The following is an 18,503-nucleotide window of genomic DNA, read 5'->3' as shown; positions in this document are numbered from 1 at the left end:
CTTTACAAAGCAAAATATGTGGATACTGATAAAAAATTAAGGTTGGTGAGAGAATTTCAAGAGAGTTTAGACCTGTAATATACAGCAGACAAAGAGTGGAAGCTAAAATATAAGGCAGTTTAATAAGACACTGTTAGTTTCATAGTTGTAATGTCTTGCCTTAATATTAAATAAGGAAATGCTAATACATTAAAATTGAAAATATAGTGATAAACACCAGTAATTAAAGGTATAGTTCACTCAAAAATGAAGATGTTGCCTTCAGATATGTTTTGAGATATGTCGCTCAGTACTTTTCAAGCTTCTCCATGTTGTTCTCATTGACGCCGTCTCTAACCTTTGTGTCTCTTTGTTGGTCTTGTGGGTAATGTGTCCCTCAGGAGTTGCTGTTTTAAATTACCTCTGGCACTCTCAACCTCTCCCCATTGACCGTGTGCACAGGTCTCTCTCTTCCATCCTGACCTTGCAGTCTGGCTGAAGTACCGGCACTGATGGACAGTGTAAACATCTCCGCCGCAATCTCCTGCCTAATCCGAAACAGGCCACATGGCAGCAGAGTGTCTAACGCAGCATTTGTCATGCTGTCAGGCGTGAGATGGGCCAGGGGGAGAGAACGAGGGATGAAAAAGCAGGGATGCGAAGGAAAGAAATAGGACGGCACGAAAGACAGACAGCAGGAGAGAGAGGGCGACTGATTGTGATTTAAGACGAGTCAGATGAAGGAGAGAGGAAGTACATGGTTTAGCTCAGAGGCCTTTTTCCACTGTAGGGCGTCTGGAAAGTGTCACCTGAGGCCTTGTGGTTAAGATCTGCGTGTGGATGTCTGGCAGAGGGGTTATCTTTTACACAGACGAACCTGTACGCTTTTATCATCTCTGACGTGTTTGGGAATTGTTCCGTGACATCACTGTAAACTCCCATAGTTCATGGGGCTCTGTGATGATGTGCAGAAATCTTGTAAAATGTCGTTAAACTGGACTAACAGTGCGTGTACAAAACATTGTCTTCATTGACAGGCTGTAACTGTAAATTAAGACATCTGTTCATCATCTGAGTTCTGGTGGAAGTCAGGATGTCTCTTCTGTGTTTAATCAGACGGAAACCTGAGAGGTACAGCAGAGGGGATTTTCCATGAATAACAGCCTAAATTTTGGTTTTATGATCTTAGCAGTTGCATTAAGTAAAAAATACAGGAGTTTTTAAATGCTGACTCATTATGAAATCTGGTTGCATCACGTACATAAGGAAAGTCTTTACAGATATTCTCTCAAGTATTAAACATACACATACAGGATTTTAAAATCGTGACACATCACACACTACCAGTGGTGGACGAAGTACACAAATCAATTACTTGAGTAAAAGTACAGATACGTATCATAAAATATTACTCAAGTGAAAATATTTAGTGCTCCTTTTCAATTACTTGAGTGAATTATCTTGATTTTGAGTCAATTACTTGATTTTTAATGTACTTAAGTACAAAAGTACTGATTGATTGAATGTTTATTTTGTAATTTTATATAGGCCATATATATTATATAATTTAATTTTATATTATATATTTTATATAATCCTATTGCTCAAAATAATTATAAATCATTATGAATTGTCAAATAGCCAGCACTAGTCGGTATGGATTATTGGATGCAGATACATAGGCTAATATGTAATGTGTGTTGACAAACAATATAAAAACTGCCGAAACATATATAGGGCCCTATGAAATACGTTTTATTTTTTCCCAAATTCCGTTTTATTTTTTCCCAAATGAATTCGTGCATTCATATAGTGAGACGACAGAGGACGAAAACACCACGAGCGTCGCACGTGCTTCAGCGTGTGTGCGCCCGCGCGATTGTGTGTGAGGCGGTTCCGCATTATTCATTTGTCACACAGGCATGCAGGATTCATGTTTAAATAGTCTTTTTGCGGTTTTATATTCAGTCACTAGTCTATATCGCGATTTAATTTACGTGTACTGACCTGCTTTTAATTCATTCATCAAAAATTTGACAAATTCCGTGACATTCCGAGTTATATAGTAAATTTTGTTTTTATGAATGGATTCCGCGATTCCGTGATCACGGAAATTATAGGGCCCTACATATAGGGCTAAATACATAACATTTTAAAAAATTGTTGCAGCAGCGGGGAAGATGAATGTGCATGTTTTATTTTAATTTGTGTTAGAGTTACACGATTCTGGATAAAATGAGAATCAAGATTTTTATTTGTTTCTTTCAAATAGAAATCATGATTCTCCCATGATCCTCAGTAGACAACTAAACATAATTGCGTATAATTATTTACTAGAGGACAAAATATTAATTGCTGCAGTCTATTTAAAAATATTTAATAAAAAAAAAGGGTTTGAATGAATGATTTAATGATAACTAATCATTCAATGTCAAATACATTTTAACAGTCACTTGTCGCCTCCTAGTGCCGTAACGATGCAATCGATACAACCACTATTTGAAGCGTCACGTGAGTTTGATTGCATCTGTTTGAATCGAGATCACGATCTGTAGACACATTGATGTGGACGTGTCCGCATTAAAGCATTTCAGTGGGCTTAAACAGATCGCCTTTTACGGCAGATTTAGTTCAAAAACAACTGACCTAAATATGATTTTCAGTTACAATAATTCATCCTAAAATTCAACATTAGTAGGCTAACTTACTTTTCACCATCAGCACGCACTCAAAGGACCCCCCATTTCTTGGCTAATTTTCAGTCAGACTAGTAAATTTATTCACTGGAGAGTCGCTCTGAACGGATCATTGAATCAATGATTTATTGACTCGAGAACATCTGCAATACGATGAGTCCAATTTGTGAATGAATTGTTGATGTGATTTGTGAACCGATTTAACAGGATGATTGAAAATAATCAGTTTGTGCACGAATTGGACACCGCTTTTCCGTCTCTGATCATGTGACAATTTCTTCATTTTAAAACAAGGAGTAATGATATGTTTTATGAAATATAGTGGAGTAAAAAGTATGATTTTATGCTTTGGAATGTAGTGAAGTTAAAGGAAAAGTTGTTAAAAATAAAAATATTCAAGTAAAGAAAAATGTAAAAAAAAAAGTAAAATGTAAAAATACTTAGTTACTGTCCACCACCAAGGGCTAAAATGTTTACCGTTGCTTTGCAACACCAACAGAATGTTAGCTAATAGCGCTAGCAGCTTTCTACACTTAGCCGGCAGAACCAAGGTGATTTCTCTCTAGCTCTTCTTTGTCTGTGCGGTTGTTGTACGTTTTCATTGACACGTTATAAAGGCAGTTCTGTTGTTGCCACACTCCCACAAGCCATTCCTCAATCTCCACTGTCCAATGGAGCTATACAGCATCTTGTTTTACGGTCGCTGTCTCAAAAGTTCTGTCATTTACCTCTATCTCCTTCTAGACTTGTCTCTCATTGGTTATTGAGAAAGTACTGATGTAATCATAGTCATAACCATCCAGATTTAAAATTCTAAATATCAGACATGTTTGATATCGTCAAGGCGGCCCTGATGTGTCTGCGAACAGATCGAGAAGATTAAGATTTTATCTGTAAAGTTAAGATAATCCGTGCCGAACATTGGAACCGACCAAGGTCCTGGACAGGTTTTTTTTTTTTTTTTCTCAGGTTGTCGAGAGGGGTAAATCGGTGATAAATTGGCCTAAAACAACAGCAAATGAACCAAAACCCACAAAGACACTGACCAAGTAAATAAACATAACTAACAATATGATAAAAATGTCAAACTATTTCCATGTTTTTCCCCAATAAATTGTTTTATTGTCCATGGAAAGCATTCTCTTTTTCTCAAGATCTCTCTCTCACATGCACGCACATAGAAACTTGTTGTCAGCTCTGCCTGTGACTTTATCAGTTTTGCAACTGAAAAGCTACATGACATTTCTCAGTAGCAAGGTAGTAACGTCACTGTTCTTGAAGCAATTCACTATTAGTAGAAACGTTGCTGCTGAACACTATTGAGACACACAGACTGAGGTAATTCACACACGCTTAATTACTCAATCTCTTTCTCTAATAACTGCATTAGTCTGCATATCAATGGCTCAAGCCTCCTTTACTAGCTCTAAAATGACATTTTGGAATTAGCAATGGAGGCTTGGGATGAGAATGAGATGCGTAAGAAATTAGCCCTACACTGAAGAACGTTTTAAAGACAAAAACCTAGCTAATGTTTTGAAATAAAACATTTGAACAATGTCTTGAGGTGTGCATTAGGTGTGCACTCCTCTGGTGTGCATTATTTTTCAAATAATTCAGTGACCATTTCTCACATAATGCAGTCTATTTTACTTACTATTGTAAAATAGTAGCCTATAAAAAAAGCACACATCACAGTATTCAGTATGCTAGTATTCCTTAAAGGTCCCATGTCATGCTACTTTTTGGATGCTTTTATATAGGCCTAAGTGGTCCCTAGTACTGTATCTGAAGTGTCTTTCCCGAAATTCAGCCTTGGTGCAGAATTTCAGCCACTACAAGCCAGTCCTACAATGAGCTTTCCTCAGGACGTGCCCTTTCTGGGTCTGTAGCTTTAAATGCTAATGAGGAGGAGAGAGGCGGGGCAAGGTGAAGGGTGGGTGTGGCCTTAACCAGCTTGCGGCTACGGTACCATGTGCTAATGTTGACAGTAGATGTATCGCAATGACTTGTAGACATGCAGTCTTTCCAGCTTTCAATCCGGATGTAGAAGTTGCAACTCAGCAGCTACAGCAGGACGTCTCCGAATGGTTAGTTTAAAACTGGATACGGTACTTTAGTTGGTTTATGTATGCTGTTACAGTTATTATCATGTAGCTAATGCTAGCCTACATTGTTGCTCTTCATGTTGCTCTGATCGTATATATATTATATATATAATTATCAGCTATAGACACTAACCAGCGCAACTAAATTAGTCCTCTGCCATTATTACAAATACCTTTTCGGATAGGTGCCGTTGTGGAAAATGTGCTACAATGCCAACATCATTTATTTGTTTACATATTTTATATTTCATAAATCTTAAACGTTTTTACAATCTTTCTTATTACAATTACATCGAGCATCAAATGTGGATATCGCGTGCGCCATAACACCAACAGCAGAACGGTTATCCAAACAACAAAGAAATGTACAACACTCGCGTTACAGTGTTTTCACACACACACTTGATGCTGACTACCTTTACATTAGCGACAGTAACTGGGCTGTATTGGCCCACGTTGAGGAAACAGTCGTCAGTGAAATGTGTGGCGCAGACATACAAAACTATGGGAAGTTGTATTGGCACATTATCAGAGAAAATAAAATTAACCCACTGTTTCTTCATAGGCTCAGATGAAGGAACTAAAAAAATACTAAGGTGTTCATTTGTACATCCAAACACTGAGCAACTGCCATGCTTCGCTCGTTTGCAAGCCATGATGTCTCTCGAGGAAAAAAAAGAATAGTGTGCTCGAATCTCACTGTAGTAGCTCATTTTCTCATGGGCTGGCAAAGCAGAGAAAGGGGAGGTAACCTTTCCCCGTATGACGACATATAGGGAAGATTCCAGATTGGGTTGTCTGAGCTTTCATTTTCTCAAATGCAAAGCAAAATATCCAGGGCTTGGTTTACACCCATCACCTTTTCTAGCCACTGGGGGACCATATGCAGGCTAGGGGAACATATTAATGTTAAAGGTGCCATCAAACGTTTTTTTTACAAGATGTAATATAAGTCTACGGTGTCCCCTGAATGTGTCTGTGAAGTTTCAGCTCAAAATACCCCATAGATTTTTTTTTAATTAATTTTTTTAACTGCCTATTTTGGGGCATCATTAAATATGAGCCGATTCATGCTGTGCGGCCCCTTTAAATGCTCGCGCTCCCCGCCCACGGGGCTCGCGCTTGCCTTGAACAGCATAAACAAAGTTTACACAGCTAATATAACCCTCAAAACGGATCTTTACAAAGTGTTCGTCATGTAGCATGTCTAATCGCGTAAGTATGGTATTTATTTGGATGTTTACATGTGATTCTGAATGAGTTTGATAGTGCTCCGTGGCTAACGGCTAATGCTACACTGTTGGAGAGATTTATAAAGAATGAAGATGTGTTTATGAATTATACAGACTGCAAGTGTTTAATAATGAAAATAGCGACAGCTCTTGTCTCCGTGAATACAGTAAGAAACGATGGTAACTTTAACCACATTTAACAGTACATTAGCAACATGCTAATCAAACATTTAGAAAGACAATTTACAAATATCACTAAAAATATCATGTTATCATGTCAGTTATTATGCTCCATCTGCCATTTTTCGCTGTTTTCCTTGCTTGCTTACCTGCATAAAGTCTGATGATTCAGCTGTGCACAGCTACAGACATTAATACTGCTCTTGTCTAATGTCTTGATTCTTGAACATGAGCTGGCATATGCAAATATTGGGGGCGTACACCCCGACTGTTGCGTAACAGTCGGTGTTTTGTTGAGATTCGCCTGTTCTTCGGAGGTCTTTTAAACAAATGAGATTTACACAAGAAGGAGGAAACAATGGTGTTTGAGACTCACTGTATGTCATTTCCATGTACTGAACTCTTGTTGTTCAACTATGTCGAGGTAAATTCAATTTTTAAATCTAGGGCACCTTTTAAAATAAAGTGAAATTTTCATGCCATGGGACCTTTAAGTGCCAGTAAGTAACTTAAATAAATAAGTTTGTTTTTTCTAACAATATGGTTACCACCCCTCCCTCAATGATGACATTGAAAATAACATTGATTTTGGTTGGGTTTCATCAATAGCTCCAAATTTAAGTGCATCCAGGGTGTTCTTTCAATCAGGATCAATACTTGACCCTGCAAATATTTTTGACATATGTCTATACATTTTCTGTTGGCTTTGTGAGACCCCAGGGGTTTGATATCCTAAGGCTGAGTCTGTAGTATCATTTTAGCTTTTCATTATATCCTCACTGACCCGTCGGATCCTTTTATTCTGAGCTGGCAGCTCATCATTGACTGATTTTACATGGCACAAAATTATTCTGATAAAGGCAAGTCTAGGTGATATTAGTTGCACATGATTTTCACAATTGACTGTATTCCACTGTCTTCACTTCTCTTGTATTTGTACACATAACCAACAATATATAAGTAAAAGTAAGTAATTCAACAATCAAGAGATAAAGATAGAAGAGAAACCGTGATGAGTAAAGACCCTCAGGTCTACAGTTTAAGACCACTGAGCAGAACGTCCCTCTTGTCTCCATCTGCCTTGATCCCGTGAGTCTAAATCTACACTCATCATGTTGCTGACACGCCATCCTTTACCCTCTACTTTAATGGCCTTCGGCTCTTGTCTGACCAATAGGAAATGGAGCAGCATGATCTGAGAATGAGGAATAAGCTAGTGCTGCCAAATCAGTCAAAGATGGAGTCTTGCGCACATCCAGTGAAACCATCACGCAAGGCTAATCGCTCATGACTGAGAGTGATGGATGCTGAGGAACTATGAGAAGGAAGGCCAGTCTTTCTAATTGTGCTTAAGGTGTTCACTCTTGTTCCTTGTCATTGCGGGACATAGCTGCTTAACTCTGATGCTTAATGGAGGGCTGCTGAACATAGATTCCACTGTTCATATGATGATGGAAAGGTGCTTAACTCAGGCGTGTTTTAGATCTAGAACATTGAGAAATGGGCTGATGGGTTGAAGTAGATAGGAAGTAGGCAGCAAAATCACTGAAAAAAGGGTTTTCTTATCCAGTATTTTTGTCTCGTTTACTACTACAAATATCTAAACACTCTTAAATTAAGATGCATTTACTTGAGAAGCAAAATTATGATGTCTTTTGATGAAAAATGTCTTTTTTTCTTAAAGATTTGTAAAAATTAAGTACGTTTTTGCCGAAATCAAGAAATAAAATTCTCTTTAAAGGGATAGTTCACCCAGAAATTATTATTATCCAATGATTTACTCACCCTCAAGCCATCCTAGGTGTACTGTATATGACTATCTTCTTTCAGACGAACACAATCGGAGTTATATTAAAACATATCCTGGCTCTTCCAAACTTTATAATGGTAATGAATGCCAATCAAGATGTTGAAGCCCAAAAAAGTGCATGCATCCATCCATCATAAAAGTAATCCACATGGCTCCAGGGGGTTAATAAATGCCTTCTGAAGTGAAGCGATTGGTTTTTGTAAGAAAAATATCCATATTAAAATTTTTTATTTTTCTCACAAAACCCATTGCTTTGCTTCTGAAGGCCTTTATTAACCCCCTGGAGCCATATGGATTACTCTTGTGATGGATGGATGCACTTTTTGGGCTTCGAATAATGGCCATTTACTACCATTATAATGCTTGGAAAAGCCAGAATATATTTTAATATAACTCTGATTGCGTTTGTCTGAAAGAAGATAGTCATATACACCTAGAATGGCTTGAGGGTGAGTAAATCATGGGATAATGTCCATTTTTGTGTGAACTTTCCTTTTAAATACTTTTTTTTTTGGCAGATATTTTGATACATTTTTCAGAAAACCAGGATCTTAATATCTTAAGTAATTTTGCTTCTCAAGTAAATGTATCTTGATTTAAGCATGTTTAGATATTTAATGAAAAACAAGACCGAAATGCTGAGTGAAATTTTTCTTTTCTTTTCTTTTCTTTTCTTTTCTTTTCTTTTCTTTTCTTTTCTTTTCTTTTCTTTTCTTTTCTTTTCTTTTCTTTTCTTTTCTTTTCTTTTCTTTTCTTTTTTTTTTGTTCTTTTTTTTTTTTTGCAGTGAGTTTCAAAGGAGAGATGGAAATCAGTAATCACCTGTATTCACATATGAACACCTATTATTCATAAATTGGTCCATCATGATTTAAATACATTGTGAATTTTACCCAATGCAAAAAAGTCTGGCCAATCAGAACAGAGGCTCTTTAGACATCTTAAAGGTACAGTATCAAAAACGGTTGAATTAATTATGAGGGTCTGCCAAAGGGAGAAAAATAATGAAAAGTTTTTTTTTCTTTTTTCAAGACACTTTGACTATAATTAACTTGAATTTAGGAGAAAATAGTATAGGATACAGCTTCGTTGAAGTGTTTTTAAAGGCAAACAAACTACAGAGCTGCAATATTTACACTTTCCATTAGAATCAATTTAATTCTGTATATTTGTATGTGCACAATGACTTGGGATAGGAGTATTTTTACATTTAAAAATAAATAAATAATTAAATGCCACACTTCACCTTTAATGTTGACCTAAGCTTCTTTATATGGGTGATACTCAGACTTTGAATGTGATTTTATTTATAGTGGTTACTGTAAATAGTTGTTCTCATTCTGTTTTATTGTCAGTCTTATAGTGACTCATTTGTTCAGGGTGTCAGTGCTTTGTATTGAAGTGTTTTGATTAGAATGGCTTATAGCAGAGATCCACACACTCTCTGACAGAGACAAGCCCCACAGGAAGGCCCTTTCGACCGCCAGTGGAGATCCTTACAGTTCTGTCTGGCTGTATCTTTTTCTCTTTCTCTCTCTCACTCTCGCTGTCTGCTTTTTTTTCTGTCTGATGATGAGAAAAACTCAGGATGACGGTTTCATAAATCCACAGCCATGGTTCAGTTCCTTTTCACTGTCTCTTTGGGTGATTGCCATCTGAATTTAATTCCTGCTTGAGGAAGAACTTTATTCTTTCTACAAGAGAATGAAAAGAAAGGAAATAATCTTATAATACAGGAATTCATATAGGAACAAAAGAGTATGGAGCAGGGCTGCACACCCAGGGTCTGTTGGTAGATGTTGTAATTACACCATCTAATTCTTCAAACAACATATCCCTGCTTTGACGGTCTAAATTAGTTGTTTAGTCTCATATAATATAATATAATATAATATAATATAATATAATATAATATAATATAATATAATACGATATAATATAATATAATAATTCACAATGTTAATATATTATTTGAATGGAAATATTTATATTTTATTTTTGGATTATATTTAGGGCTGTTTTAACACATTAATTATTTACACATTAATTTTTTTAGATACATTTTTATTGTTTAATGCAAACTCAGTGCGGTTCGAGCGCTTTGTCTGTGAGGTGGCTTTCTGTAAACACGTACACTCAAAATATGCGCACAGGAAGTCGCTTCACAGACAGCGTGCCAGAACTGCATTGATGTCTATTTTGCTTATCTCACAGGAACGGACAATAAACACATTATGTCAAAATGCCTGTCTTTGGCAAGTATCCTCGTAAAATGAGTTCAAAACATAAATAACTGTAAAGATTTGGGAGAAAATCTATTTTGTCAGATCTGCGTCATGTATATCAGGTCTTAAAGTGACGGCAGCCTAATAAACCTGCTGCTGTCAATTAGCTATTACATTAAAGGGTTAGTTCACCCAAAAAAGAAAATTCTGTCATTTATTACTCACCCTCATGCCGTTCCACACCCGTAAGACCTTAGTTCATCTCCGGAATGCAAATTAAGATATTTTAGTTGAAATCCGATGGCTCCGTGAGGCCTGCATAGGGAGCAATGACATTTCCTCTCTCAAGATCCATAAGATAAGGTACTAAAAACATATTTAAATCAGTTCATGTGAGTACAGTGGTTCAATATTAATATTATAAAGCGATGAGAATATTTTTGGTGCACCAAAAAAATAAAATAACGACTTAAATAGAGATGGCCGATTTCAAAACACTGCTTCAGGAAGCTTCAGAGCATAATGAATCAGTGTGTCGAATCAGCGGTTCGGAGCGCAAAAGTAACGTGATTTCAGCAGTTTGGCGGTTTGACACGTGATCCGAATCATGATTCGACACAGACGAATCATAACACTCCGAAGCTTCATGAAGCAGTGTTTTGAAATTGGCCATCACTAAATAAGTCGTTATTTTGTTTTTTCTTCACTTTATAATATTAATATTGAACCACTGTACTCACATGAACTGATTTAAATATGTTTTTAGTACCTTTATGGATCTTGAGAGAAGAAATGTCATTGCTGGCTATGGAGGCCTCACTGAGCCATTGGATTTCAACAAAAATATCTTTATAATTTTTGTTCTGAAGATTAACGAAGGACTTACGGGTGTGGAACGACATGAAAGTGAGTAATAAATGACATTATTTTCATTTTTGGGTAAACTAACCCTTTAATGATTGATATTTCTATATGGGTTCTTCTGAAATATAGAGCATTGGATAGATCATGAATTAGAGCACAGTCCAGTGGTTAACACAATGTCCTCTCTTTTAGTTTACGTGTTCCTTTATTAAAATTGTTTATTTGTATTCATGCCCATGAGCCGTTATATTAGGATCATTCTACTGAAGTCATTATGAAGTCATGCTCCTCTGTTGGGCTGGTTGTTAGACGTAATTGACTGAATGGAGAGGAGCAGCACACTGGCTGTCTCTCTGAACAGCTGGAGGTCTGGAAGAGAATGTTGTATACTTATAGTTGTGTTGAAAGCATGGCCGAGGGGCAGCCCTGGGGACTTTTATCCCGTAGATCCTGAGCTTTAGTAGGAAGTGGAGAGTGAGTTTAGAGATTGTGAGAATGTTCAGGTTTGAATGGAGACTCTAAGATGAGTTAGGCTGGGCACACTGCTGACCCCCTGCTGTACTAAGGAAAGTCTTTTTCTCCTTATTAGTCATATAATTTATACATGAAAGTGTAGGCCTATAGCTTCCTTTTATATTTTAGGAACAAGGTAACCAATTTTGGGTATTTTTTATTCAGTTGAAATATCAGCAGAGAGTCATATGGGGTCTTGTGTGGTGAGAACTGTTGCCCACCTGCACAGTTAAAGGTGTTTTAAACCATTGATGGAAGGCAACAGGTCTGAAAATGTATGCGGCGTGCTTGAGGGAGGCAGCTGACTGGAATTTACAAAGTGTCATGTCAGAGCCTCTGACACCCAGACAGCCGCTGTTTGCTGTGCAGAAAAAGAACAAAATATTCCCTTAAACCTTCTTGAAACGCTGTCAGTTTTTTCCTCCCTCACTCTTGCAGGGTGCTTGACGTGCCCCTACTCCACTGAAGTGTGAATAAGTGAGATGTAAACTGTGTTTAACTCGAGGTTCAGAGTCAGCTTCTGCTTCTGAGCCGGAGGAATGTAGCTGATAAGACAACAAACACTCATGTCCAGTCATGAAACGCAGTATGAAGAGGAGATAATTATGAAAAACGTCACAACATATGATGTTCAAAATGTGATGTGTTCCTGGGAGACACAGAATATTGAGTGGAGAATATATCATTCCAACTAAACTGTAGACTCCAAATGTATAATACACCTCTAAGAAGAACAACATAGTAAGAATTTAGTTAAAGGGGACCTGTTATGCTTCTTTTTACAAGATGTAATACAAGTCTCAGGTGTTCCCAGAATGTGTCTGTGAAGTTTCAGCTCAAAATACCCCACAGATCATTTATAATAGCTTGTCAAATTTGCCCCTATTTGGGTGTGAGGAAAAAATGCTGTTTTTGTGTCCCTTTAAATGCAAATGAGCTGCTGCTCCCGGTCGCTTTCCAGAAGAGGGCGGAGCTTTAACAGTTCGCACTTTGGTTGCTCAACAACAACAAAGCTGGAGAATCTCACTCAGCCAAAATGATTATTGTCAGTAATTAAATTTAACTGACGGAGAGACTCAGGAAGAAGTTACAACTTTTAGAATGCAACTGGATGTTTCTGAATGCTTAGTGGATAAATTTATGGAGTTGATTCAACTCATCGACTAGCATGTGCCGTCATGTTAATCTTTTGTGCAAATCCCGCATTGAATTGACCCTCGTTTGTTAAGCAGTCTGGTGTAAAATGATGGCATGGCAACAACACTCTACTGCAACAACTATTCTTCTTCTCTAATGCTGCATTCACACGGGGCGTAGGCATTAACGCTTCTCGTTTACTTTGAATGGGTGACGTCATGCACTGCCGAACTGAATTGTGGGTTCCGTCGCATTGCTTCACTCACGTTGCAAGCGGCAGAAGTCGAAGATTTCAGCCAATCAGATCGCATTATGCAAACACTCTAAAGCAGTTGCTAGCCAATTGCGTTCATGCAACACCGGAAAGTAATGTGATTGGCTGTTATCACTATAATGGTCACATCAACGCAAGTTTCAGACATGCCCTCCATCTAGCATTAACGCCGACGCCCCATGTGAATGCAGCGTAAAGCAGCTCAACATGGCCTCACCCCCTTTGTTGCATATTCTCTGTGGCAGGTGTATGTAAATTTTAGGGTTAGTGATGTCACTAACCCGGGAAGAAGCTTGTTGTAGTCCCTACCAGCCATTTGTTGTAGTCCTTAAAGGTGCCCTAGAACTTTTTTTTAAAAGATGTAATATAAGTCTAAGGTGTCCCCTGAATGTGTCTGTGAAGTTTCAGCTCAAAATACCCCATAGATTTTTTTTTTTTTTTTAATTCATTTTTTTAACTGCCTATTTTGGGGCATAATTAGAAATGAGCCGATTCAGGGTGTGTGGCCCTTTAAATGCTGTGCTCCACGCCCCAAGAGCTTGCGCTTGCCTTAAATAACATAAAAAGTTTAAACAGCTAATATAACCCTCAAAATGGATCTTTACAAAGTGTTCACCATGCAGCATGTCTAATCTCGTAAGTACAGTGTTTATTGGGATGTTTACATTGATTCTGAATGAGTTTGATAGTGCTCTGTGGCTAAAGCTAACATTACACACTGTTGGAGAGATTTATAAAGAATGAAGTTGTGTTTATGAATTATACAGACTGCAAGTGTTTAAAAATGAAAATAACGACTGTCTTGTCTCTGTGAATACAGTAAGAAACGATGGTAACTTTAACCACATTTAACAGTACATTACCAAAATGCTAACAAAACATTTAGAAAGACAATTTACAAATATCACTAAAAATATCATGATATCATGGATCATGTCAGTAATTATCGCTCCATCTGCCATTTTTTGCTATTGTCCTTGCTTGCTTACCTAGTCTGATGATTCAGCTCTGCACAGATCCAGATCCCGTTCTTCCCTTGTCTAATGCCTTTCATAATGTTGGGAACATGGGCTGGCATATGCCAATATTGGGGCGTACATATTAATGATCCTGACTGTTACGTAACAGTCAGTGTTATGTTGAGATTCGCCTGTTCTTCGGAGGTCTTTTAAACAAAAGAGATTTATATAAGAAGGAGGAAACAATGGAGTTTGAGACTCACTGTATGTCAATTCCATGTACTGAACTCTTGTTATTCAACTATGCCAAGATAAATTCGATTTTTCATTCTAGGGCACCTTTAAACGGCGAATTCTTTAAAAGAAAGTATTTCCCTTTGCTTTGAACTTTGAGCGTCATAACTTGCAGATGTTGTTTATGCTCTAACAGCAACATTACACACTAACTTAAAAAATAAATAAATAAATAAATAAATCATATTCAACCACCTCTTTAAAAAACATTCAGATGTGTAAATTTGAACAGTAATATACCTACTATATATAGCATTTCCCTACATATAATTCTACTAAACATAAAAATATGTAGTTTTATATATAAAAAAACTTTTTGTTTTATTAATGTTTTATATTTTATTTTATGTGTGTTTTTCAGGCACTCCTCTGCTGGTACGGAGCAGTAGCGATTCTGCTCTTGGACCTCCTCAGATGGAAGATGGCAGAGCCATGGTAAAACCACAATGACACATTCAAAGCATCGTCACATAAGAATATAACAGCCAAAAATTATTATTACAGATCACCATTATGTCTAATATTCAATCAATGTATGCTGCTGTAAAAACTTAAAACCTGATGGACCGTGCTGGAAACATCTAGAACAGCTAAGCAGGACATACAGGTGATGTCCAGCTCATATGGCAGTTAAAAGCACCTCATTGCATCCTATTGCTCTTATAAGATATGTTTTCATGCAGAGTTTTGTTATCCAGCCATCGTGACTACAATATTCAAGCTGATCTACACACAACAATCAATAGGAACCAAACTGGTCTTCACTGTTTTTAGTGTGGTTATGATTACTTATGGAAAATGACTTTATCACTGAGATTTTTCCAAATGTATTAAACATTGCTGTACATTCACATTAAACTTTGAAAATGTTGAGTTACAATGTAATATGTTAAAGCTATAGTTTGTTTTCTAAGCCACAAATGGTGATTGATGCTGTTTTCAATCACGTCGCCGGACACACATCACCTTTAAAAAGATATTCAGCTGAAAACATTCTTAAACCAGAAGGTTCTCAGTGCATTGTAACTTATTCTTAATGAAAATTTAGAAAGGTTTTTTGTCGCTGTTGTTGTTGCTGGTTATTTTGCAGAAGGTCTTTGTCTCAAGGTTTCCATTAAGGCTTCCAGACTGAAACCAGCAGCAAGACATTGATTCACTATTTTGTCTTTTTTTATAAGCGTCCCTCCTCTTTTGTTGCATTTTCATTCATTTGCTCATTTTTTTTTTTCTCCTTCTCCTTCAATAAAATGCTCATCTAGAATAGCCCCAATGTTCTGATGAAATGGCGTATGAGCAGAGCTGTATCGCTACAGTGTGTTGAATGCATTTATGGAGCTTTGTGGAGTTAGTGAAGTATAGCCATTTGTTTCTCTCTTACGTGCTCTCTCTCCCCCCTGGTCTGCTTAATGGACTGTCTCGCTCTCCCCCCGCCTGCTTAATGGACTGGCTCAGAATAGATGGAGTTTTTTATGATTACCACTCTGCTCATTCAGAGCCTTTTATTGGAGCATCGTGGATGGCTTTAATGCACTTCACCTCTCTTTCTTTCTCTCCTCTCTGGCTGTCCTCATTCTCGTTCTGAATTTCATTTTTTTTTGTGTGTGTCTTTCTATTTTGTTTCTTTTTGCTTTACTCAGTTCCCTCTTCTCTTTCTCTATACCTGACCACAGGTTTACAACCAGTTGTATGTGGGTTTTGACTGTGTGTATGTGTACATATATGAATTTGCTACAGTAGATATAGGAAGTCCTGGTGTTTGGCTTTGCTATATAAATCATCTTCTTGTGCACCTTAGTCAGATTGAACTCCTACATACACCAAGAGTGATGGGACAAAATGACACACATCAGACTATTTTTGGAAAATGTTTGTGATTTAAATCCTGGCGAGTGATATTGTAGTATTATTAATGTACTATTATAGTTCTTTAAAAAAAATATTTTGAATTCTTTTTTTTAATGTTCTTTTGTAATTTTTATTATTATTTTTTAAATATTACTCAATTTAATAATTTTAGTGATTTGAACTTAAGTTTTTACTAATTTTGGCAATATTGAAATATCAGAGAATTTTTACATTTTGATTTTTTGTTTTTCAGGTGTGAATATTTATTTATTTATTTTTATAAGATGTTTAGTATTATTTAAATTTTTATCATTACATTTATTCCCCTAGTTTTACTCTGTTTTAAAGTATTTAAGTATTTCATTGGATAGATATTGTTATATATGATCCTGGACCACAAAACCAGTCAAAAGTCGCACGGGTATATGTGTAGCAATAGCCAACAATACATTGCATGAGTTAAAATTATCTATTTTTTTCTTTTATGCCAAAAATCATTAGGATATTAAGTAAAGATCATGTTCCATGAAGATATTTTGTAAATTTCCTAGCATAAATATATAAAATATGTATTTTTGTCAGTGGATGTGTGTTGCTAAGGACTTCATTTGGACAACTTTAAAGGTGATTTTCTCAATATTTTGATTTTTTTTTTTTTTTTTTTTCAAATAGTTGTATCTCAGCCAAATATCCTAACAAACCATACATCAATGGAAAACTTATTTATTCTGCTTTCAATTGATGTATAAATGTCAATTTCAAAAAATTTCCCCCTATGACTGGTTTTGTGGTCCAGGGTCACATATGTGAGATCTTGTGATGTGTCACTTGCCCAAAAGCCAACAATAAAGCATTCCCTTCTTTGAGGGTCTCACTGGAGCTGTCTGTACACTAATAAGTGTAGATTTAAGCTGTTAATTCAAAAGACCTTATTTTAAATCTTATTTTTCAGGTGTTTTTTTTTTCTTCTTTCACTAAGTGAAAAACTAAAAAATAATATATTTTTCTTTTAAGGTTTTGTCAGACTGAACTTTCACACTCTACGCGGATGGGCCATTACATGTAGTAGTAGCTGAGTGACTGATTTAAGTGGCCAACAGTATGCTGGTAATTAATTAGTGTTTTCTCTGTTACTCTGAGTGGTTCTAGGTCCTGTGTATGATTTATTGAGGGCTCTGTGTTCTCCACGGCTATTAAAAGTTGAGATCAGAGCGGAGGCATTCCTGCAGTATCAAGTGGCGCAGAGGGGCTTTCAGATAATTTATGTGTCTGATGAAAAACGTTCCTTTTGTCTGCACACCCTCAGATGGGCAGGAAAACTGCAGCACGACACCCAACTTCAACACAACCTGACAGATAAAGCCTCAGTACCAAGATGGATGAGGTTATCCCTTTCCTCCAGGGTCGGAAGACCCCAAGCATCTTTCACCCCCAGCTGTCCCTGCAGCGTTAAGGGAACTCCCTCTCTTTCCGGGTGACAGGAATGTGAAGCGGACAGCGGAACCTCGAGAGTATAATCTGCTCACACTCACACACCTCTATCAGTGTTCCGGAACACTTCACAAACATTGCCAAACAGAGACTCTTCCTTCCTGCAACCTGATTCCAGTGCTTCGGCCTCTGTCTCTGTCCACAAGACCTTTGTCGTCTTCCCTTTGTTGTTTTGGACTTCTTCCTTAGATATTCATTACACATTAAAGCATTTTTCTTGGGTGCCCTCACACCTGCGGCCGTCCCCGTTTCCTTTTCCCTTATGCAGCTCTATGCTTCCTTCATCTCTCCCTTCATCGCCTGTATATCATTTAGCAGCCGGCTGGCTGACTCCTGTGTTTTCATTGTATTTAAGAAGCTTTATTTCCTGCAGGGCTTACAGCACCTGTGGCACATCAGAGATGGAGGTTCTCTGCTCTCTTTCTGTCACACACACACACACACAAACTCTTTTACAGATACACACACATACATAGATAATAGGTTGTGCAGTGGAATATGGAAAAAGTATTTGGGCCAGATGGTGGGCTGCTGCCTGTACAGTTTTGCCTTGCTTGCACTTGTTCTGATGTGGGAGAGGATATTCTTGCATTGCTAGACTTTTGACTATTAACATAAAGGTCCACATTTCAAAAGCCAAAATCTGCCCACTTAGACAGGAATAGATCGTCTGACATGTAAAGTGATTAACAACAGGATTTTTTTTAGATTATACCAGCCTAGATAGGAATGAATGAAGGAACGAATAGGGTCAGTAAGATCCTTGAAGATCCTTGAAGCGTAGTTCTGTCATGAAACTCTAGATGGCGCAGGCTGATGGGCCCTTAACGCAAACTGATGATATTCTCAGCGTTAACTACTTGGCACAAGCTGATTGGTTCATGTCGCATCTGCAGCC

At 37.2% G+C, this 18,503-nt stretch overlaps 1 protein-coding gene across 3 annotated transcripts in view; it reads left to right on the top strand.

The window, feature by feature from the left end:
- pard3bb (par-3 family cell polarity regulator beta b) overlaps positions 1-18,503 on the top strand; it is a 433,139-nt gene that overhangs the window by 117,060 nt on the left and 297,576 nt on the right. For all 3 annotated transcript variants that reach the window (XM_067410020.1, XM_067410021.1, XM_067410022.1), the window contains one exon: positions 14,631-14,704. In XM_067410020.1, coding sequence (XP_067266121.1) covers positions 14,631-14,704 — 74 coding nt within the window. The remainder of the gene's footprint in view (positions 1-14,630; positions 14,705-18,503) is intronic.

Source organism: Chanodichthys erythropterus, chromosome 14 (genome assembly GCF_024489055.1).
Source record: "Chanodichthys erythropterus isolate Z2021 chromosome 14, ASM2448905v1, whole genome shotgun sequence".
NCBI classification, from domain to species: domain Eukaryota; kingdom Metazoa; phylum Chordata; class Actinopteri; order Cypriniformes; family Xenocyprididae; genus Chanodichthys; species Chanodichthys erythropterus.
Note: the sequence above shows the minus strand (reverse complement) of the source record. Positions and strands in the feature narration are given on the sequence as shown.